The sequence below is a fragment of the Lontra canadensis genome, unplaced genomic scaffold (assembly GCF_010015895.1).
Source record: "Lontra canadensis isolate GAN:19392208 unplaced genomic scaffold, GSC_riverotter_1.0 scaffold9, whole genome shotgun sequence".
Taxonomy (NCBI): Eukaryota; Metazoa; Chordata; class Mammalia; order Carnivora; family Mustelidae; genus Lontra; species Lontra canadensis.
Window position 1 is genome coordinate 17,538,007 of NW_022631003.1, and position 24,374 is coordinate 17,562,380.

The following is a 24,374-nucleotide window of genomic DNA, read 5'->3' on the forward strand; positions in this document are numbered from 1 at the left end:
CACTAACTCTATATTATTTCACTTTATTTGATTGTTTTTTATTTAATGCCTAAATCCAAGCAATATGAAGTCTGCCTCCTGTGGAGTCCTCAAATTTTTAAACAATATGATTTGTGAACAATGCAAGAATTTGGATGAATTCTAGATCATAATTAGGAATGGCATCTTCGAACACAAGACCTTGAAACATCTACTCTAGGTCATTTTTGATCAAATTACATTAGATGTGCTCCTCACAATGGAACAGACTATGTATCTGCTCGTGTTTTATCCACAAATTTTCGTCAGAAAGCAGTTCATTTAAACAATACTATTTAGACTCCACTAAGGTTAAGATGAAGCACGAACTTTTGTTCTTTGAAAGGATATAATAAGGAGACATTCCTTCATTCAGAGTTGAAGATAAGAAAACAGGAAACAAATGTGATATCTACTCCTTTACTGCAAGTTATTATTTTTATATTTTTATGCTCAAGGTCCATGTATCTCTGAACAGCTATGAAAGGGCTTCCTGGAAGAAAAAAGATCCATAAAACAAGAACAAAACAGGACCAAAAATATGTGCCCCAACTCATATAACTCCACCTTACCAGAAAGAGGAGGAACATGGACTAGCAGGCACTGAAATCTATAAGAGTGGACACTGCAATTTTGCAAAGTCATTGAACCCTGAGCTCACTTGCAGTCCAAGGGAAGCCATGCTGGACGAAGATGGATACATCACTTTAAATATTAAAAATCGAAAGCCAGCTCTCACCTCAGGTAAGAATACCCAGAGCCAGGGATCTGGAAGTTAATTATTGAAATAGGTCAACCCCACTTTCCTTTTTCTACTAGTGATAGCACGTACCATTTTATTTTATTTTCCCGATGACCTTCCTGCTCTACAGAATTTGAGTAATACCTACTTAGGCTCAGACAGATTTATTTAGAATATAAGCAACAAGAGATGAAAGCAGAGAACTTTATGTTAAGGCTTATACAGTTTAATGTTGGGTAGAATAGAAACCAAGATAATAAGAGGAAAGAATGTGTTATAACCTCATTTTCTCAGTTGTTGGCAAATAGGTGTGATTCTTCATTTGTTGCTTATAAAAGCAATTGTTTATGGGGTTGGGCACAAAACAAGACACAAAACACAAACCTCTGTTTTGACTCAGAGAAAAGTCCATTGGAAAAGGACCGATGTATGGAATGGGAATGGGCTGTACTTTCTATTGATGATCCCCAAGGGAACACCAGCAAGACCTGGCAACGAAGCTGTTTACATCACTCAGAATGCCTTGAGAGGGCAGGGGGCAGGGGTGACACTGCCCCATAGCTATGCCATATTGCCTGCCCCCTAACATCTGTATTCTATGTCTACAGTTGACCCTGCTTCCTCACCTCTGTGGCGTGTGACGGCTTTGATTCTGCTGGTCTTGTGCATGGGGTTAGTTGTTGGGCTGGTGGCTCTGGGAATGATGTGTAAGTATTGACTCATTGCAAAAGATTTGTTCTGAGGAAAGCACAACCTGAGTCCTGGTGTATGCCACTAAGCTTGATTGTCACTGTGTGTCTCTTTGTTGCTGCTTCAGTCATCTTATACTTGGCTGCCAAGATATTCTCAATAATGGAGAGCTCTGACTTTTCCTTCTGATTCAAATCACTTTAATTGAAATTATTTCAAGAACTTTAAACTGGTCTTTAAGATCCACCTTAATCTAGATTCACACTATCTTCTCTCTTTTTTTTTTTCTCTCTCTATCCTGCCTATCTTCAGTTCCAGCCAACATAGACTTTTCTGTTTCACAGATAGATCCTCTTTCCCTGTCTGAAATTTCTCTCCATTGTATTCCCTCTTCCTAAAATGCCCTCCTTTTCACTTTGTTTAATGAATGCATTTACTTTCACTCAGAAGCAATTAATATCCCATTTCATTTATATATATTTTCTTTTTATAAATCTAACAGCCCGCAGTATCACATTACCATCCATGTAGCTGTTGCCTGTTTGTGTGCTTGTTTATTTGTTCACAAGATATTTTGGAATCTTTTGTTCACCATTGTTTATTCACTTGAATATCATACTATTTTGGGCACAAGAAATTAGTGTTTTTTAAATAAATGGATATTTTGATATTACATGAAAAACAAAATAACAGGTGTCATTCTCCTCTGAAATCTGCTTAGAAATCTATATTCAAAGGAATATCAAAAGATTCGTTTTGGGCACGCAATTTGATCATGGCATTTTTCTTGTTTGTGATTTTCTTCTTCATAGAGTTCATGTCTTCTTTTGGATAAGAATCAGGTGTCAATTTTTTATAGTTCTTAATTTGTTCTTTATATCCTCCTTTACCCAGACCCCTTTGCAGTACTCATTTACTCATGTGTATCTAGTAAACACTTTCCAGATTGACAGTTCTGAAATTAAAGTTCTTTGAAAGGTCTTTGCATCACCCATACGATCCTGATTACAAATTATTATCTAATTTTTACACCTAGCTGTCAGAGAGCTAAACCACCACCAAGTGGAGAATAAAAATGTCTCAGGAACTCTGCACCAAGTAGCAAAGAAGTACTGTCAATATTTAATAAAACAATTGGAACAAAAGAACAGTGTCAGTAAGTATGGTTTTGTAACCTCTTCATCTCCCCTCCCCCCCTGGAGTAGTTCTGTGTTGTTATCTGTAGGGAATCTGGAGATCTGCAGAAGACACTGATTATGGGGAAAGTGAAAGTAAAAAGTATGGATTCCTCTGCTTGGTTTCACCTTAAGGCCATAAATGCAGCCCATGTGACAGAAACTGGAGATATTATGGAGAGAGCTGCTATGGATTCTTCAGGCACAACTTGACATGGGAAGAGAGTAAGCAGTTCTGTATTAACATGAATGCTACTTTGCTGAAAATTGCCAGTCAGAACGTTCTGGTAAGGAGATTCCTATGTCACGTATACTCGAGTCATAAGAAGAATCTTAAGTGAAACATTCGACTTTAAAAAATATATATGTATATTTTTTCTCTTGTCTTCCAGCCTGTGCTAATCTGAGAGCCTTATCAAGCCCAGTAGAAATGACCACATTTAAGAATAGAAAGGGTTAACATGAACTAATGAGACTGAGAGTTCAGGTATTATCTCTGTGACAAGTCATTTCACTTTTCTCAGTTTCCTTGATTGCATTTACTAATCCATAAAAGGATCTGAAAGTACAAAGAAACTCTAGCATTGTAAAATATAAATAGCATTGTCATCCCAATATTACATGAGTCCTTAGTTCCTGCTAAATTGTTGAACAATTGAACTTGAAGAAACGATGCAGACTTCACCTTTTCATAGGCTCTTCCATAGTTTTGGGAATAATCTCATTTGTGAAACACGCAGGATTTCAGTTGAAATTTTTCTACTAAACATGTCTCCTCTTCCACATTTTCCTCTTAAACAGGCTCCACATTTCCTCTAACAAAGGCTCTATTTTGAAACAAAATATGTTCACATCCACTTATGCACTCTCCCTTTATTATTTAATATAGCCTTTCTCTTTTTTGTGAATCCTGGGAACAAACCAGAAACCAAGCCTTGGAGTCTCCCTTCTGCCAAATAATAGATTTATTAAAACATTTTTTAAAAAGCAGAAATTATTTATGGTGCTTAACCTACAACTTCCAATATGGTATTTATTCAGATTCTGTATATTAAAAACAAAAGCAAGTAGAAGATCTGGTTTGGGCTGTGTGCAGACATTAAATTGAACTCAAATAGTCAAGCCAGTCATTCTACAGAACTACAGTCTATTCTACAGAACTGCTATAATTGATTAACAAAACTGATTATACTTTTCCTGAGATGAAGTCCACAGTAATGGACCAGACATGAGGAGATCATTCCCTTGACACTCATGATCATTTGTTGCCTTGTTATTCTAACTGCTGTACCACTCACTAACTGCTTTTGTGGACTCAAACTCATAGAGAAGATATTCAGGTAAGTAAATTAACTTTCTTTCCAATCAGGCAAAATAAGAGAGTGTCCTAAAATCTCAATTTCAATAACAAGAGGCTAAATGGAAGTATACAAATATGTCTTGAATCTTGGTATTCTAAACTGATACCAGGTTGGAGGTTTATACATGAGAGAGGAAGTAATGTCATTTTTGAGAAACAAAGAATAGTTGAATTTCAGGGAGAATATACTTCGTATAGTGAAGTATGTCATGTGGATGTATCTTAAAGAATGGAACAGGAGTTAACAGAAAGGGGACGGGTAGCTCACGCTTTAAAAAAATAAGCAATAGGGGTGCTTGAGTGGCTCAGCCAGTTAAGCATCTGACTTGGTTTCAGCTCAGGTTGTGATCTCAGGGTCCTGGGATTGAGCCCCATTTTGGGCTCCATGCTCAGCGGTGAGTCTGCTTGAGATTCTTTCCCTCTGCCCACCCCCTGATCACGCGCTCTCTCTCTCAATCTAAAATACATAGATAAATCTTTAAAAATATAAATAAATAAGGGGCGCCTGGGTTTTTTGGTTGGTTAAGTATCTTCCTTTAGCTCAAATCATGACCCCAGGGTACTGGAATAGAGTCCCACGTAGGGCCCCCTGTTCAGAGGGAAGTCTCCCTCTGTCCCCTCACCCCTACTCATGCTCTCTCTCACTATCTCTTTCTCTTAAATAAATAAAATCTTTAAAAAATTACAATAAATAAATAAGCAGTCAAAAGTCACTTTCACACATTATCTCTTACTCTGTGTTTCACTTCTGTTAAGAAGCTTGAGTCATTTTTTTATTTGCCAAGAATGCACTCTCACCTATCTGTTTTTCTGGGAGATATGAGAACATATGACTATTTGACTCTTTTTAATTTTGCTACCCATGAATTGATTGATCGACTGATTGATTTCTCCATTAATTTGCCAAATATGCCCTGGAACTATTCCAGAATCTGAACCTCTGCAGTTAATAAAACAGACAGAAGTCCCTAACCTCAGGAGCTTATGTTCTACTTGGAGAAAGAGGCAACAAACAAAACAAATGGGTATAGTGTATCATATAGTAAATAGTAATAATTCCTAAATTAAAAAATGTAAATTAGGAAAAGCAAATGCTGTTTGTAATCCCTTTGAGAATGACATCATATAATTCCTTTTACTCAATCAACCAAAACAAATTAATATTTACAATGTAAATATTGTAGGCTACTACAGAACTAAGTTGAACAAGAATCCAAAGCAAGTAAAAGTTAAATGTAGAGAGTAATAATGTTTCACCAACAATATATTTCTTTCTTTATTTTCCTTCTCTAGTCATTCACCATTATCTTATTTAAGAGCTATATTTGGTACTCTATTTGAAACTCTAGTCTTCAGTCAATGGAAGATAAACATATAGAAAGGTTACAATATCTGCCTTCTGTAAACATTTTTTCTGTATTCTACAAGCAATTTTTTATTCTAAAACAAGTGAACTTGGCACAATTCTAAATATTAAATATAATTAATTAACATTCACATAGACATACATCTAACTTGTTATTGTTGTTCAGGGTCTTACCATGAATGTCTTTACATCGTTACAAGAATTGTGCAAGCAGGTTGACCATTATATTTGTCTGTATTTGCAATAGGAATACATGAAGTCCAGGACTAGATTAATTCGTTGGGTTGGATTGTCCCGCAAGAACTCTACTGAGGTCTGGATGTGGGAAGATGGCTCTGTGCCCTCCAAAAATGTGTAAGTCAATGGACATTCAGAATACAAGGCACAATGAGCAGATTTTATTCTTGAGATCCTCTGCCTTCTTGAAAACGAGCTACTTAAAGCTTGGAGGTGGCTCCATGACCTACTGTGTGCTATAAAAGGAGCAGCACTCACTGACACTCTACTCCTAATAAGTGAACCCTGGTAATAAGACAATTCTACTGTACTTACCCTCCCATTCCTTTGCTCTTTATCTAAGTCACAATCCACCTCTGTTCTGGTATTTTTCCCCATTCATTTCTACCCTCAAATTTACCATTGGAGTGTGTGTGTGTGTGTGTGTGTGTGTGTGTGTGTGTGACCTGATCTGACTCCCTTCACATATTTTTAGAACAAAATGATCATTCTTGTTATTTTATGGTTGAAAGTGATTGTGTTGAGGATTCTTTTCACTTTTCAGTATCATTTTACCTACTTTTCCTCCCTAGGGGTCTCCAAGATTCAGGCACACCATCATTCACAAGTTGGTTCTAGTATTCATATCACAATGCTCCATCCTTCTACAGCTAATCCAGGCAAAGGAGGCATTACAGTAAGAGTTATTTAGTGTGGCTTTCCAATCTCCAATCTCAAGACCTTTGGTCATCTTGTATATCAAAACTGTAAGGTCTCTCCAGTTAAAATTAAAACTGATAAACACAACTTGTATGATCTGATCATTACTTAAATTTTCAATTCATTTTTTTCAACAGATACTTAAATGTTTACTGTGCGTAGGAGCAAAGGATACTGCAAGTATAAGCAAACTTCTTCATAGATCTTGAGCTTTATCTCTTATCATTTGCTGCCTCCTTCACAATATTGCAGGCAAACTGGGAAACCTCTGTGCTTTCAACAAATAAAACTTGTTTTGTTGTCTTAGGGCTTTTGTACTTACTGTTTTCTTCTAGAATGCTCCATGTCCAAACTCCATGATGGGCTCCCCCTTGTGACTCACATGTCTGTTTAAACACTTCCCCAATGAGGTCAACCTTAATTACCCAAACTAAATTAGGTTCCTTCCACCCACATCCACTCAAGTCCATTATCACACCATTTCATTTCTTCCTAACTCTTACCACTCTCTGAAATTTTCTATTTATTGGCTTCTTACCAATATCCTCTTACTATGATGTAAGTTCCCCAGTAGAAGGGACCGTGTCTCTGTTTACTCTACCAATACTGGCACACACAATAACTTTGGCACGTAGTTGGTATCCCATAGATATTTGGCAAATAAATTAGATCTATACATTCTTTGTTCCCTTGTCATAAGCAGCACAGCTGGGCATATAGACAAGTTAATAGGCGATTACAATAGACGGTGCTGCCTTATTTCTGTTACCCTACAACATAAATCTTCATTTTAAAATTATTTAGTCAACTTACTTTTCCTTGAGCTTATTCCATCTTTGTGCAGCTATTTGCCCTACAGGGCTCTCCTGTCTCCTCTCTGTTTACCTAAATCCTACCCTTCTTTCAAGACATAACCAAAGTGTGATCTTCTATGAAAAGATGAAAAGATAAAAGCCTTTCCTGTCATTTCAGATCCCATCCATCTCTTTCTCCCTCCTACTGTTCTTACTGCTCACTTTTTGCTTAGTCAAAGCTGTACTGAATTGCTATTGACTTAAGCAGATGTACATACTTTATATTCACAAGCATACTGAAAATTTCTCAATGATCTGAACATTGTTTTTTACTTTAATCCCCATACTTTGTATTTCCACTTTGTGGACAAAGTACTTTCATGCAGAGTTGAATTGTTGACTACTTATATAGCTTTTAGAGGAACTAATTCTACCTTTTCCATTCACAGGTTTGAGCTTTCTGGAAATGAAAGAGAAAATATGAATTGTGCTTATTTTTATGACGGGAAAATTTACCCTACCTTCTGTAAGAACAAGCATCATTTGATGTGTGAGAGGAACGCAGGCATGGTGAATGTGGACACACTACTTTAATGCAAGGAGATGGGCGAGATGTCACAGACAAGTTCTTGATTATACGATGAAAGATCTGGGTGGACTCACTAGCCATAAAATTGCTTATTTTTCCCTTTATTCCCCTTAGAGTCATCTTTATATTATCTTTTCTACCAATACCACCTCATCCTTTCTTTATATATCCCCTTTTACTAAGGGATGATTTCATCCCTTCTTTATATATCCAGAATTCTGTCTGTGAGTTGATCATTTGTTCTCAATTCTTCTGTTTCCATGGACTTTCTTCTTGATTTCCATTCCTAATTATCTTAACATGGTATGATTCATCACATCTTTAGACATAAACATATACATTTTAAATTGAAATAGGAAAGGCTAGGACTTAACTGACTTAAGTTGTGCAAAAGACAGCATAAAGCAGTGGAAAGAATACTAAACTTGGAATCAGTAGAACAATCTAGATGGTGTGATTACTTAAAGTACAACCATGGGCCAACTAGTCATGTAGCCTCTTTACTATGCATTTTCTCATATTTCAAATAGTATAACACCGATGACTTCACAGTTGTACAACCTAATAAAACACTAGCTATGTCAGAAATTCCATAAAGGCCAACACCGTGACTTTCCTATTTGTCGTTGTATGTGAAGCACCAAGCATGATTCTGGCTCACTGGAAACAGGAAAATAGTTGTTTCTCATTATGTGAGAAGCACACAATCTGTAAAACACTAACAATTATAATTTGGATTCCAGGTGCACCTTTGGTCAGATTCAACAGCAAGGAAATTAAAGTTTCATTCTGTGCAAGGAAAATAAAAGTTCTGTGCAAGGAAATTGATAGTGTGTGACTTCTTAACAAGGACTTTAGGCAAGTAGACAAAACAGCAAGTACAAATGCTTTATCTTTTCCTGACAGTTCTATGCTTGGTTTTTGCTGAGTAACTCATGAAGTATTTATAGATATGTGGGGAGGCACACTTTCACAGGATAATAGGCAAACATTGCCATTCTTTCCCATAGCTTCCCTGAGGCTCTTTCTTCTTACATCAGTAGTAATAAAATTCATGAATATGCGTCTCAAACATCATCTGAGATGTTTGTTAAAACATGTGGATGTTCAGGTGCCTGGGTAGCTCAGTGGGTTAAAGTCTCTGCCTTCAGCTCAGGCCACGATCCCAGAGTCCTGGGATCGAGCCCCACATCAGGCTCTCTGCTTGGCGGGAAGCCGGCTTCCCCCTCTGTCTCTCTGTCTGCATCTCTGTCTGACTTGCGATCTTGGTCTGTGAAATAAATAAATAAAATCTTAAAAAAACAAAAACAAAATAAAACATGTGGATGTTCAAACACAGATACTTAAGGTTCTCAGTTGGAAGGCTAAGGAGACACTGAGAACTGTGCTTTTAATAAGCTCTCCTACTTGATTCTGATACAAGTAGTTTTTAAATACATTTTGAAAAAAAATTACATTGACACTTACTCCTTATGTGGCTTTTGCTAAGTTACTCTGTTTCCTCATTTATGAAATGGGCTTAACATTACTATTTTACTCTTAGGTTATAGCAAGGATCATTTAATATAGTATATAAAGCACTGAGCAGAGTATCAAGCATGTAATAAACATTCAATAAATATGCATTATTTTATATGTTTGAGTACTAATACTCAAAGACACTTGAATCTTTATCTTATTTTAGACTATCAGTAAACAAGCAGATTTTGGGGGACTGAGGAAAAATAACACAGGCACCTCAGAATCTGCTTCTACTTCAAATGTCTTGAGATCTTGGGTTTTCGGGGATAGTGTCATTATTTTACTGTTTTTTACTTGCTGATTTAGAGAAATGGAATAGGAATTAATAACTCAGAAATTCATCCAAAAAACAACCAACCATGTCTCTGGACTTTCATGTTTTATTACCTACAAATGGAAAAACATATGTTTATATATTACTATATGGCACAAGTAAATTTCAAAGAATAATGTCTTAGCTTGTGGCAAAAATCCAATTAAAATATGTTAACCAACGAACCAACTATGCCTACAAAGATTCTTTTTTTGGTACTCATATCAAAGTCATCTTACACATGAAATCGGAATAGCACAGATTTTAATAGTACAGGCTCTGTGATCAGACCACCTACTTTCAAATACTAACTCTTCCACTTACTACCCAAGTGAACTTCAGTAAATAATTTGACTTCTCTGTTCTTCAATGTACAATTAAGTTACAATGTACTCATAATAGTACTTACTTCACAGAGCTGATTTGAGAATCAAACTAATTCATGTAAAAGCCTTTTGAAACAGCACTTGGAATTTAATGAATAATAAGTAACAGGTGGTATGATCTAAAACATCAAAAGCAATAAAAGTAACATTAGTCCTTTATTGGGAGAGCCCAATGTTTCCCCCAAAGAAAATTATCAGAGAATATACTAAAGCAGAGAAAACTAGATCTTTCTGAGCTTGCTATTTAGCGCTGATAAAATTTGAGAGCCCCTGGAAATTATTGACAACTCATTAAACTTCTGTTCCTGTGCTCCGACATTAGTCTTAATGCATATTTGATATGTTCCTTCCTCCTTTTGTCCTCAAGGTAGAAATCATTATATGAAGAAGGCTACAGAAAGTTACATCACATTATTTTCAGGTCAAAATCTCAGGCCATTTGAAATATTTGGAGACTTTGCTGGATATTCTCCATTTACATCTTAAGAGCCTCTCAGCCCCACTCTGTGCCTTGGGAGGCAGAACTCAAATGAACAGCACTATCTGGAGCAACTTTCCTCTGGCTTCCAGTAAATTTACCTATTGAGAAGTACTTGCAATAATCAAAGGGTGAAAGCAGAGAGTGGTCAGGGTACTACTCATTTTCTTGACTCTCTCCTTACCATGCCATGTTTGGCAAAGACTGCATGTTCTGTATTTGAGGTCATGGCCCCTATCAAATACCCTCCCCTTAACTCCTTGGGCCTAGGGGTGATAACATCCTTATGAATAATGCATAAGTCACCTCCTCTTTCTGTTCCCATTAGTCTTTCTCTAAACTTTACAGTGTCTTGATTCAATGCCCTGAGATTACTCCTTGAGTATGTCATTTGTTTTCCTTTGTTATAGACATCAATGATTGATCTAGCAAGATACTGAAACAAAAGAGAACATTGTAATTTTGCAGATTGTTGAGATTTACGAACTATAAATTACCAATACATGACCTTTGGCCATCAAGACAAATGGCCAATACGTGAATGATAATTAAAATATCAAGTTTCTTAATGCTGTAGTCACAGGATGCGGCAGAAGTGGCCATCTATCCACTAAATAATTCATGCTTCTCATTTAGAGTACAGTTGTCATCAAAAGTTTGCTAGCCAGGGAAAAATTACATTTATCAGGCCCAGCCTTTTACATCCAAACACCGGCATTATGTTCGTGGATGTAGAACCCAGAGCAATAGTCTATTCTACCAGAGGCCATTTCAAGTTCAGTTTCTTTTCTCATTTCCTTCTTTAACAAGTTGTACTTTGGCCTAAACTTCATAAACTTCTACTTTCTAGATGAAGATGCACCTATTGTATCCCTTAAACCCAAACATAGTTTCCCACTGATGTGAGAAGTAGCCAATTTCAGTTCTTTCACGAGCCTGCTTCTACCACAAGAAGAGTTGTTTGTCTTAGCTTCTCATGTGGCCTGCCTTACCTATCACAGCATTTCAGACATGCAGGAGGAAGACACATACGCCTCTCTTCAGTGGGATCCCCCAACACCAAGCCCTTACCAGAAACATCTGTCTTCTGTCAAATATTCAGGTAACCATCTGATTATTTAGTCCAAGACTTTGAAGTTTCTGCTTTGTTTCCTGTCCTGTGATGAGCCCAAGGTGATTTTTCTAAGATAACCCACATGTGCTTCTGATAATGTGCATTATATAATAGCATTAAAAAGTGAGGTAATGTGGAAGAGTAAGTAAAGGTGCAAAAGGAAAAGAACAATGGATTTGACAAATACATAGTACCTTTTTCCCTCTCTCCTGCTGGAAAGACAAAGAATTCCGGGATTTGGAAGATAAATGAAAGAAATCCTATATATTTTTATTTTTTATTATTTTAGGTCCTGCATAAAATGCCCTGAAAATTATCTGACAAAAACTAGGAAATAAAGAGAAAACACAGGTTGAAAATCTGACAAAACTTAGCAACCTGGAGCTGTGTGCTATGGTGATCAGTTCTGTTGTTCTTCTTTAAGCTTTCTATTAGCTTCTTGTTATTTTGATAATACATTATCACAGACCAAGGGGATTAATACACTATAAATTTATTATCTTACAGTTCTAAAGATCAGAAGTCCAAAATAGGTCTCACTGGGCAAGGTGTTGTCAGGGCTGCCTTCCTTCAAGAGGATCTAGCCAGGGGAGAATCCATTTGTTCTAGAGCTGCATTTCTTGCTTCACTTGGCTCATGGACCCTTTCTCCATCTTCAAAGCCAACAACACTATGCCTTCAAGTTTCTCTCTGCTTCCTTCATCAGATAGCACCCTGACCACTGACCTCTCACTTATAAAGGCTCAGATAAAACAGGATAATGTCGCCATCCCAAGATCCTTAACTTAATTACAATTTAAAGTCTCTTTTGTCATATGAGGTAATATTTACAGGTTCCAGGGAGTAGGACGTGGGCATCTGGGACAGGAGCATCATTCAGCCTACCACATAATCCAAAGATAACTTTTATCTGATTTTTTCTCTGATTAGTGTTAACAATATAACAAGTCACACATTTTTTATTTTTCTTTCCTGAAGAGATGCAAAATTACCTGGGGTGGGGGAGGTATTCCTCATTCAAAATTGTATGCTTAAAAGAAATAGCTCTGGATCAATCGTGTTCAAGGGGTGCAGAAAAGAGATGAGGAGATGCACCAACCACAGTGTTTCTGCTTTCAAAAACGAAAGCCTGAATTCTGGTTTGCTATAGTCTCTAAAAGATCATTGGAATATGTAACTAGTTGGTAAGGTTAAGACCTCATGAAAGGATGAGAGGAGTAAATTACTTAACCTATTGGATTTGACATCTTTCAACATCCAGGCTGTTCTGGGGTCCTTGGGTGGTTCAGTCAGTTAAGCATCTGCCTTCACCTCAGGTCATGATCCCATGATCAAGCCCCACAGTCAGTAGGGCTCTCTGCTCAGCAGAGAGTCTGCTTCCCCCTCTGTGCCTTTCCCTCCCCCTGCTTGTACACTTGAACTCTCCCAAATAAATAAATAAAATCTTAAAAAAAAAAAAAGATATTCCAAGTTATAACTTGCATTCAAAAAGTTGGAATTCTTTTCTCCTGTTACCACAGTTCCCCTGGCGTCAAGGATTCTCTAGTAAGAATGCTCATTGTTTCACTGAGCCTAGTTTCACACGGGCCCATCTCTTTCCTCTTCTTTAACTCAGTGTCATTGCCCTTATGCCTTGTTCAGGAGCATGGTGTCTGGTGGTGGTGATCTCATGTATTCTCTGCGTGGGCTCAGTAACAACCTCTGTTTTCTTGGGGATCAAGTGTAAGTACAAAAGCATATCTTCAAAATAATCTATATACATGTATTTCATATACTTTATACACAATTATACATTACAAAGAAGTCACTAAAAAAAGGGGTCAGGAGAAGGGGATAGATGGTGATAATGTCAGTGCTTACTTTTTGTTGGGTTTTGTTTTGTTTTGTTTTGTTTTTTTGATGTTGCCATTCCATGGATGTAGTACTTATTAAACAATTTTTTAACTCCCAAAACAAAAATTGGGTGAAGAAAATATTTTGATAAGGATAAAGGAAAGCTAGCCAGAAAGTAAAGTATTTAAAATTGTTAGTAATTTCTGGAAATTGTCTACTAGTAAAAGTTTTGGCTTTCTTTTGTTTTGTGTTAATAGTTATAAATACTTCTAAAACATTTAAATATTATTACATAAATGTAAAATATTTTTACCATTGGCTTTTGTTCAAGTATAGTGACTATACTATTGCTACCAAGCCAGTCATTTGCCAGAGTCATCTCACACATTCTCAAAAACATTCTTAGGGCTTTTATTATATAAAGTTAGTTACAGAAACAAGAGTTGTGTTAAACAAAAAGCAGCTGGTTCACTTCAAATTTCCTAACCAACTGCTTATCCTTGCTAGTAATAGATTATGTTACAGACAGTAGATTTTGAGTTATAAATATCATGTTTTAATTTTTAATAATTGTATCATCTTGATCATCATTCCATTTCAACAAAATGGAATGTTAAATGTTTTCTCCGCAAAAATTTTCAATGTAAGAGAAAGGTAAATACTAATATTTAAATTATATATATGTAACCACATATGATGTATATAATCTAATATACATAGTAAAAAAAGGACATGTTTCTGGCAAAGAGTAAAGAATGAAATCTATATCCTGTTTAAAGTACCATGATATCAAAGTAATGAATGGGTTAATTTACAAAATTAGTCTTATATACTATTAAAAGTGCATCCATAGATATCTGACAATAAAATAACTGATAAAAATCAATGATGCTACATTGATATAAAAGAATACACTGCAGTAATTTAAAGAAGTCTTCTAGAACTATTGTTACTAACATAGAGATATGGTTATGCAATATTTTACCATGAAATAAGCAGATTAAAAAGTCAATTATGGAAAAATATAGTTTTATAAAAATTGTATGTAAAATAGATTTTTTTACATACAAATATGGAAAAAAAGTTTCAATAGATATAAACTAAAGTTAACAACTGTTATTTGAATGGTAGTTTTAAATGTAAGAAGTAATTTCTTGCTTTCTTTCTACTATTTTGTTTTTTCTTCCTACCATATGACCTATACTAATTACATTCTATTTAAAAAAATCTATAGTGAAAAATAATTTCTATAAAATCAGATTTTTCCAATTGTTTTTACCAGTCTTTTTTGTTTTCTTTCTTTTTTTTTAAGATTTATTTGTTTATATGACAGAGAGATCAAAGGAGGCAGAGAGGCAGGCAGAGGGAGAGGGGGAAGCAGGCCCCTTGCTGAGCAGAGAGCCTGATGTGTGGCTGGATCCAGGACTCTGAGATCATGACCTGAGCCGAAGGCAGAGGCTTTAACCCACTGAGCCACCCAGGCGCCCCTCTTTTTCATTTTCTTAATCCAACAATTAGATGTATCATATAACATCATATAATAAGTGATTTTATTTGGGGGGCTTTAAAAACATTTGTCTTACAATCCCCTAAGTAAATGTATTGTTTAATCTATATTCCTAACTTGTTACAAATTTATTACAAGCCCAACACCAGTAAAGGTGCATTGCTTCCCATATAAGGGGAAACTAAAGAGAAGTATCATTTCCCTTTCTCCAGTTTTATTACAGTTTTATGTAGTACAACCTTTTCAGATAGTAATAAACAAAACAACAACAACCTCAAGAATATAGTTGATCTAGAAAAAGTTCATCAAAATTCAATATTTTAGAATAATACTTGAAATTCCTAAAAGGAAATCTCCAAACATGCCAGATTATAAATAGAATAAAATAAATAATATCGATCTCTTACTCCCCACTCTGGTTACATCCAACCTTTTGCTAAGAAGGAACATAACCCAAGCCACTAGCAGCTGGGATTACTTGAACCATTCACAAATGGATAAGACATAACCATCCATTGTCCATAGCTCCTGAGCAAAATATAGAAAAGAGGGAAAGCGTCCTAGAGCATATTGAAAATATTAGTATAAGTCTAATAGTAGACTTCAAAGTAGAAGATAGAGTTAGAAAAAAGTAGTATTATTTTAAGGCTTGCTGGATGAGTTGGGTTAAGGACATTGGGAAGGGTATGTGCTATGGTAAGTGCTATGAAATGTGTAGGCCTGATGATTCACAGACCTATACGTCTGGGGCAAATAATACATTATATGTTAATAAAAATAATTAAATTAAAAAGAAAGAAAAGCAAGATATTTATATGAAAAAAAAGATTGACTGGATGAATATTTTCCAAAATTGATTGAAAACATTAAGTTATAGGTTCAAAGAAAATCAATATCCATATTAAGAAAAATATTTAATAGAATAAGAATAAATACTGTATAAAATGATTTTTAAGAAGAACTGACTTGGGGGTGCCTGAGTGGCTCAGTGGGTTAAAGCCTCTGCCTTTGGCTCAAATCATGATCCCAGGATCCTGGGATCGAGCCCCGCATTGAGCCCCACAATCGGGCTGTCTGCTCGGCGGAGAGCCTGCTTCCCATCCTCTTTCTTTGCCTGCCTGTCTGCCTACTTGTGATCTCTGTTTGTCAAATAAATAAAATCTTTAAAAGTAAATAAATAAATAAAAAAAACTGACTTGGGGCATTTGGATGATTCAGTTGGTTAAGTATCTGCCTTCCACTCAGGTAATGACTCTGGGGTCCTGGGATGGAGCCCTGCATTGGGCTCCCTGCTCAGTGTGGAGCCTGTTTCTCCCTCTCCCCCTCCCTGTACTCTCTCTCTCTGTCAAATAAATTAATTTTTAAAAAATATTAAAAAAAAAGAACTGACTTAAAAACCTTGTTAGACTTATAAGGAAAGAACTCTAAAAACTATAAAAATAATATGAAAATGGGAGGCCTGGTTTTACCAAATATTGAAATAAATTATAAGTCTAAAATAATGAAGACTATGTGGTACTGACCTAGGAATAGATAAGCAGGTGGATTGAATATCATGAAAACAATAGAAATATATCAAACTAGTTTATTGGAAATTAGAGTAAGCTAAAGATGGCAATTAAAAGAGAATGAGAAAGGGGTTATTCAGTATACGATTTGAGACCACAATGTCGCCATCTGGGGGAAAAACTTGGAAGTCATACCTCATAAATTCCAACAAAATAAATTCCAGCTACATCAAAATATGAAAGTGAAATATACTTGTAAAAAGTATAATCTCAGGTGTAAGACTTTTGCTCAAAATGACCCAAAAATCATCTGATGTATGTGGGATAAACTACCACAAACAAAGTCAAAAGACACACTGGGAAACTCATGGCTCATATCATGCATTAGCTATTCTTACCCATTAAATGTAAGTGCACTAACACATCAGTTAAACTAAACAAGATTGGTTGCTAAAGAAGATTCCCAGAACCTGAAATGACAATGCTTACAAATTTATAGTTTATTACAAGAAAAAGATGCTGTTTAAGAACCGCATTAAAGTAAGGGTATAGTCTGGAGAGTCCAGGTACAGATAAGTACTTTGTCCTCCCTCTGTGACTATTTTTTCAGGACACAATTTCTCTCGAGTCAGGAACCACTGATGTGTATGTGCACTAAACACTCTGGTAGCAGAGAGCCCAACATGGAGTCTTGCTTGGTAGTTTTTATATTATGCTGACCACATCGGCATATTTCTTTCTTTCTTCTTCTTCTTTTTTTTTTTTTTAAGATTTTATTTACGTGTTTATTTATCAGAGAGAGAAAGAGAGAGAGCATAAGCAGAGGGGAATGGCAGGCAGGCAGAGGAAGAGTCAGGCTCCCTGCTGAGCAAGGAGCCCAATGTGGGACTTGATTCCAGGATGCTGGGATTGTGACCTGAGCCCAAGGCAGATGCTTAACCTACTGACCCACCCAGGTGTCCTCACACAGGCATATTTCTTCCAGGTATCCAGCTTCGATAGCAGAGCCTGCTCAAGATCTCATTGTAAGAGAGGCGAATAATCAGTCACGCGGCATCAGCAAACAATGCTGACAAGCTAGTATCATCTGACCAAAAAGTCCTCAGACTGATGCTTATAAAGCTACACTCTTCATCAGTATACCTCACACCTTGTCCAGAGGTTAGTGCCAGGCAGGAACTTTAGAAAACTAACAGGCAGGAGCTTAGAAACACTATGCAGGCTGATCCCAGTCCTGCTCCAATGAATTCTCATAGCACAATATCTTTATTGTATAAAACAATAACAAAAAGACTAGAAACACAATGAAAAAAATTATGTAATTACATATAATTATACAGTTCATAGAAAAGGAAATGCAACTAACATTTCTATGTATGAGAAAAAGTTTCAACACCAAGCATAAAAAGGGAAATGCAAATTCAAATAATATTGAAATACCATTTGCAACAACTTACGTGGAGGGTAATTTGGAAATATCTAATACAATTTAAATGCAAATAAACTTTGACCTAGCAACTTTTCTTAAAAATATACTTACATATGTGTGAAATTATGTGTGACTAATTTTCTTTATTATAGTATTTATTTTTGGAACACCAAAGGATTATAAGTAGTCAGTAGGGGAGCACCTGGGTGGCTCAGTGGGTTAAGTCTCTGCCTTTGGCTCGGGTCATGGTCTCAGGTTCCTGGGATGGAGCCCCACGTCGGGCTCTCTGCTCAGCAGGGATCCTGCTTCCCCCGCTCTCTCTGCCTGACTCTCTGCCTACTTGTGATCTCTGTCAAATAAATAAAATCTTAAAAAAAAAGAGTCAGTAGGGAATGACTAACATAAGTCAATTGAATCTGCTAAAGTTAGAATGAAAGATTGAGAAAGCTCTTTATACAGTGAGATGGAATTATGTCCAAAATATATTTTAAGTGGTAAAATATGAAATATGAAAATGTGAAAAACCGTATACATTAGATCATTACTGTTTGTATAAAGAGGGGGCATTTTATATTCATTCACTTGTAAAATTCAGAATATGTGTGGAAGAATTAAAAAGAAATGGGTAAATTGTGCTGGGGGAGAGGAGTTGGGTGCATCTGGAAGGCAAAGGGGTTTTTTGCTCTGTATCCTTTGAAGTTTTTTATTCTTTTTTTAAATTAAAAATAATTAAGATTTTACTTATTTGAGAGAGAGCACAAGCAGGGAAGAGGGACAGAAGGAAAAGGAGAAGCAGGCCCCCTGGCAGCGGCTAGATCCCAGGTCCCCAGGATCAAAACTTGAGCTGAAGGTAGAGGCTTAACTGACGGAGCCACCTAGACACCCCAAAGTTTTGATGCTTGAACAGTGTAAATTTTAAACAAAACCTTAATGCAAATTGAAGTCACAAAAATAATTTGTAATTGTCCTTAGTCTGTATAGAAGAATTACTTTGTTCTAATTTGTCAGTATTTTTAATTGAGAATTATTGTCATTTATCGTTTGAAGTGTTCCAGGTGTCCACTATTGCAATGAAGCAGCAAGAAAAACTCATCCATCAGGATAGAGAACTGTTGAACTTCACACAATGGAAGAGAAACCATAACCTTCAGATGAAATGTTGCCAAACCTTGAGGCAAAAGTCTTTCAGTTCAGGTAATTGATATAAAATCAGCTTTTGAAGAAAAAAATAAATCAAATCAAATCAAATCAGATTTCGCTGTGCAGATACAAACGCAGGCACCAATTCCTCAAAAGAAACAGTGGCACACATTTTATTGTCTGCAAAATTGCAGACAGAATTTTAAAATTAGGAGGGACGTAATTTTGATCCACACTCCAGTTCAATTTTTAAAAATATATATTTATATATTTCATTAGTATGTGGAAAATACTGAGGTCTCAAGAAATGCAGATTTAGAATCATACAAATTTCAAAGGGAAATGTGTAGGATTAGCAGATTGGGTTTTTTTTTTTTTTTAAGATTTTATTTATTTAGTTAATAGAGACAGTGAAAGAGGGAATGAGAGAGGGAACACAAGCAGGTGGCTTGATTCTAGGACCCTGGGGATCATGACCAGAGCCAAAGGCAAATGCTTAAAGACTGAGCCACCCAGGCACCCCCGGATTTTTTTTTTAAGCAGCATTTTATGTTTTATGCAATCACTCAAAGTTTTAAGTATATTTTTAATTGTAGTTCTAAATTCTTCAATATGCTTAGTTTAAACACTGCTTTAGATTCAAATTTAGATATCTCTTTGAGAAGAAGAATCGTTTTTTAAAAATCAGAGTATTTACCGTAACATTATAACAATGCAGGGTTCAACTGTTTTTTAAAAATTCTATAAAGTTACTTCAGTTTTTATATTTTATATCTCTTACTAGAATCTTAAACCTAAAACAGCCTTATTTCTATGTGTGGTATAGTTTGTCATGTATTCTGTGGTTACTTAATTGACATTAATTAACCCTATAGTGGATATCATTTAAATTATCACCAATAAGAGAGCTCAAAAAACCACCTCCCGGCTGAAATTTAGTCAAATAAATGTTTACAGAATCACTGGGTGCCCAACAGTGTTTTTAAATATAACAGGCTTAGGCAAGCATGAATTAGCCCTTCCTCTGAGCCATTAACCTTAAGACAATGGTAATAACCATTTTGGAGAACTACAAACCTAATATGTCTTCCAACATTTCAGCTGCTTTTGTCAACACCAGTCTTGCTGTAACACTAGTCAAGACACTGATTAGCATAGATTCCAAACAAAAGATATTGAGAAGCTTTAAATAACTCAACTTTTGGACCCTGGACACTGATAACAAACTATTTGTGACATTAAGTAGAAGGCCTTTCTGTCGAAACTAGAGTTCTGGAAATTTCAGTGTCTTTCCCTCTGTGCAAGAAACACTTGGTCAAGTTCTTGCTTTTTGGTGCCCCTTTTATAGTCTTGAGCACAATTCTTTTGTGAATATATTCTTTCTTAAGACAGCTTTCATAAAACTGATTAAACAATATGGCTTACTTCTAAGTTACATCCAAGTCCTGAAAAAGCTTATTGGTCACTTATGATTTTCTTCAATTTTCCTCACCCACATATTTTCAAATCAGTCCTCAAAGTACACTGTTTGTCCTGTCCTTTCTATAGGAAACATTTTCATGTTTAACTCTCAGAATTTACACATCAACTTGAAACTTATTATCAGCTTGCCTAGTGGTCCAGTATATATTCCAACTAAATTGGGCCAGTAAGAGTAACAGACATGAAACAATAAGCAAATAATGAAGACTGTACATAACATAAGCTTAAAGAGGGGAAAGATTTATAAAAATAGAATAATCAGCTCAATTGTTTAGAAGAGGAGCCATTTGGGATAAGATATTCTGAAATTAATTTTATCTTAAACTAATTCTTACAGGCCTATTGCAGTTGGAAATATATAAATCTTTCCATGGTAAGACCAACTTATCTGACCCATTTGGTCACAATGTTCAGTTTCACTTGGGGGTGAGACAAAGGTTTCCTTTGAGGAGATGCGCTACTAATATTTTTATAATAACTTTAATAAGGTAAAATGTTTCTATTCAAAGCCCATAACTGCAACCCTTGTCCAAACAACTGGATTCAGAATGGAGGAAGTTGTTACCGTGTCTTTGAAAACTGGAAATTTTGGCACACCAGTAAAGAGGACTGTTTGAAGGAGGGTTCTAATCTTCTGCAAATAGACAGCAAAGAAGAAATGGTAAGCACCCTCTTATGGTTTCATATCATTCTGAAAATACCCTGATACACATTAAAAGAAAGGGCTGATTCTAATTAGACAGGATTTCTTAATATTCTGTAACAAAACTATATTTAATATATATAATAAGGGTTTAAAAGAGACAAAGTAGGAATTACTGAGGTTTGTTTTGCTTTTAATTGGACAAACAAACATACAGGAAGTTATCCAGATTAAGGGAAATATATTAGTTGTATGTCCCTTTTTAATGAAAAAGGAGAGGGGGTAAGAAGAATATCATTTTGTTGCTTGTTAATCCACTCTAAGATATATATATATATATATATATAAATTATTATATATATATGTATATATATACATATATATATAATAATTTTAATATACATTTAATATACATATACAATAATAATTTTGTATATGTTTCAAATTTGTTATTTTCAGTGCTGTAGGGAAGGGTAACAACCATTAAATTTTGTTATTAAAAGAAAAGCAGAAGTATAGAAAGGGAAGTGATGTTACGAAATGGTTAGTTCTATAAGAATAAGCACTTGGTAAACGAAATGTTTAATTAACATTAAGTCTACTTTACTAACATCTTAACAAGCAAAAAGAGTTTTCCTGAAATCATTTTACCCCTAAATGTGTGTGAAATAGAATATACAGTTACACATTTCTGGGCCTATTAAAAATATATGCTTGCTATACTCAATAATTAAAGTTCATCTCTCAAAAAATAATGACAGAACAATTCAATTAAGAGTGCGCCTGGGTGGCTTAGTGGGTTAAGCCTCTGCCTTTGGCTCAGGTCATGATCTCAGGGTCCTGGGATCAAGCCTGGCATTGGGCTCTCTTCTCAGCAGGGAGCCTGCTTCCCCCTCTCTGCCTGCCTCTCTGCCTACTTGTGATCTCTGTCTGTCAAATAAATAAATAAAACTCTTTAAGGGTATGTTAAGGATATGCAGTAAACCAAGGCAACTTGGACTTACAACAATTATAGGTTTATACTATTTTTTCTGTGCAAATTTGGTAACAAAAGGCAATAATGTTTTTTCTAACAAAATACGCCTATAGGTAATTTGCCTCTGGAATATCCTAAACTATTTCTCATATTGAAGTATACTGGGAAAGAATGATCTATGTGGTCTATGATGTCAAGGATGTTTTCACTTTTCCTGATAATGAGTTTCGTATAACACCTTGTTTTGACATATATTATCTGCCAAACTCTGAGTCTGTTAAGATTATTTTAATACCAGATGCCTATTTTCTGTTTAGTCCTTAACACCACACCTATTAGATGGCAATTAAAAAAAGTCTATAAAAGGTATCACTTCTTTTAAAACCCTTTATCTTGGTCTCCACCTCTACAGTTCCCATTTCTGTCTGTCTAGGCAAAATGCCACACTTTATATTTCATGATAGTTTGCTGTTGTTTTCCCTTTAGTTCACTGTTAGGTCTGTTTCTTCTAGGACTTTATCACTGACAGCCTGAGTAATGTCAAAAAAGGCTATGATTACTGGGTGGAGCTGTCTCATGATGGACTCAGCAGACCTTGGCTTTGGAAAAATGGCTCCCCTCCTTCACCTTCCCTGTAAGTGTCTGAGAGAAATATTACAAGAAAAAGAAGAAACATGGGGGAATTCCAAATTTTATTTTATTTTATACCTCAGATTTTCTCCAGAAGACATAGTCAGCATGATAATTACACAGGCTTTTGATTGCCTGTGTAACTGCCTGAAAACTGAGGCTTCCAAGTCTTCCTACTCCTTGGCCATGCTGCCATTAAACTCCAGCACATTCACATCAAAACTTGAGAATCTGAATGAACAGTATAATTATCACAGATGTTTCCTGTGTATTATTTAATGGCTAGTGAGTGCTCAGGGAAAGAAATTGTCGTAAGTATTAAGACATTTCCTTATTAAGCTTTTTACTTTTATTTATTTATTTTTCCCTATTAAGCATCTTAGATAGAGCTAGGGAGATTAGTGAACAGAATTAGGTGTTTTCATATTTTGAGAATTAAGTCAGTAGAGATATCCCAAGTTAGAGCCTATTTTTGTGGATCTATTTCTTTTAATATGATGGTTTTTTTATGTTATGTTAACATTTTTATTGAGCAAAAACATCTCTATTACTGAAGAAGGAGGGTGCCATAGGAGGGTACCATATTAAAATGAAACAAAAAGCTACCCACCTCTCATCATTACGCACAAGAACAGCACTGTAAGCCCCCTACCTAATGTCAGATTCACTGACTTGCTTCTCCAGATCACCAGTACAGACACTCCAATCAACTGACCAGCTCTGTGGATATCTCAAGGACAAGTTCCTTTCTTCCACTAACTGCAGCAATTGGAAATATTTTATCTGTGAGAAGTATGCGTTAAGATCCTCTATCTGAAAGAAATTGTACCAGGAGAAATCTATTATGATAGTTATGTTGAACAGGACATTGGAAAACCTGCCACAAAATTCCATAAAGCAGATGCAGAAGTGAACCTATGTGTGGGCTATGATACCACCTACCTGGGACTCAAAACCTATCTTTATACTTACACTTGGCAATTTTCTTCAATACTTTCCAGAACTTCAATTGACATTGTTTAAATTGCCAAGAATGAAACCAATTTATAGCTTCAGAGGACGAAATCTTGAAAGGTTGAGAACAAACTGAAGAAAAATAATTTCTTTGTGCTTGCTTTCTTTCTTTCTTTCTTTTTCCCTAGTCTAGAATGACTATAAACTCCACACAAAAACCTATAAGCTACTGGGGGGCAGAAATGTATTTCTAGCTGACTGGTTCTTCTTTTTTCTTTTCTTTATTTTCTTTCTTTCTTATTTTTTTTTTTTTTGGATATTGTTCTTTTATTTTAAAATAAATAAATAAATGTGATCTTTTAAAGTCTCTACCTGCCAGATTTTCTATACATTTTCTGTTATCGATCTGGTAGGATGGTTGGACAGAGATATGGATTTTCAAATTAGAAGGAAGACAGGAAGCTATCTGCTGCTAGTAAGACAATACCTTTTTAGGACTGCAGAATTCCACGGGACACGTGAACCACCAGCTCTTCATATAAGTGGAAGGAATAGTCAGGCTGCCAATACCCATGCATCTCCAGTAAAAGACAACTGTGAACTCTCTTCCTCCCTCTCACTAACCATCCTCACCACTCACAAATCAAAGGGCTCAGGTTGGGACTCTCAAGGTTGGGACTCTGAAGGTTAACACTCTAGCACTTTTTTTCTTAGTTTTTAATTTTAATTCCAGCATAATTAAAACACAGTGTGATATTAGTTTCAGGTGTACAATATAATGATTCAACAA

The 24,374-nt window shown here is 35.6% G+C and overlaps 1 protein-coding gene across 3 annotated transcripts; it reads left to right on the top strand.

Moving 5' to 3' along the window:
* The first annotated feature begins 468 nt into the window (after nt 1–468).
* Nucleotides 469–23,735, top strand: CLEC1B (C-type lectin domain family 1 member B). Of its 3 annotated transcripts, XM_032854963.1 has the most exons (11): nt 469–762; nt 1,369–1,467; nt 2,487–2,606; nt 2,761–2,912; nt 5,599–5,705; nt 11,370–11,470; nt 13,124–13,204; nt 18,807–18,953; nt 20,891–21,042; nt 22,513–22,634; nt 23,315–23,735. In XM_032854963.1, the coding sequence occupies exons 1-11, from the start codon at nt 699–701 to the stop codon at nt 23,445–23,447; spliced, it is 1,278 nt and encodes a 425-aa protein (XP_032710854.1). In that variant the 5' UTR covers nt 469–698; the 3' UTR covers nt 23,448–23,735. The 3 variants fall into 3 exon arrangements, with proteins under 3 accessions (XP_032710854.1, XP_032710852.1, XP_032710853.1); XM_032854961.1 differs by lacking the exons at nt 11,370–11,470; nt 13,124–13,204; nt 18,807–18,953; ... (1 more) ...; nt 22,513–22,634; nt 23,315–23,735 and adding an exon at nt 7,531–8,057; XM_032854962.1 differs by lacking the exons at nt 1,369–1,467; nt 11,370–11,470; nt 13,124–13,204; ... (2 more) ...; nt 22,513–22,634; nt 23,315–23,735 and adding an exon at nt 7,531–8,057.
* The last annotated feature ends 639 nt before the right edge of the window (nt 23,736–24,374 follow it).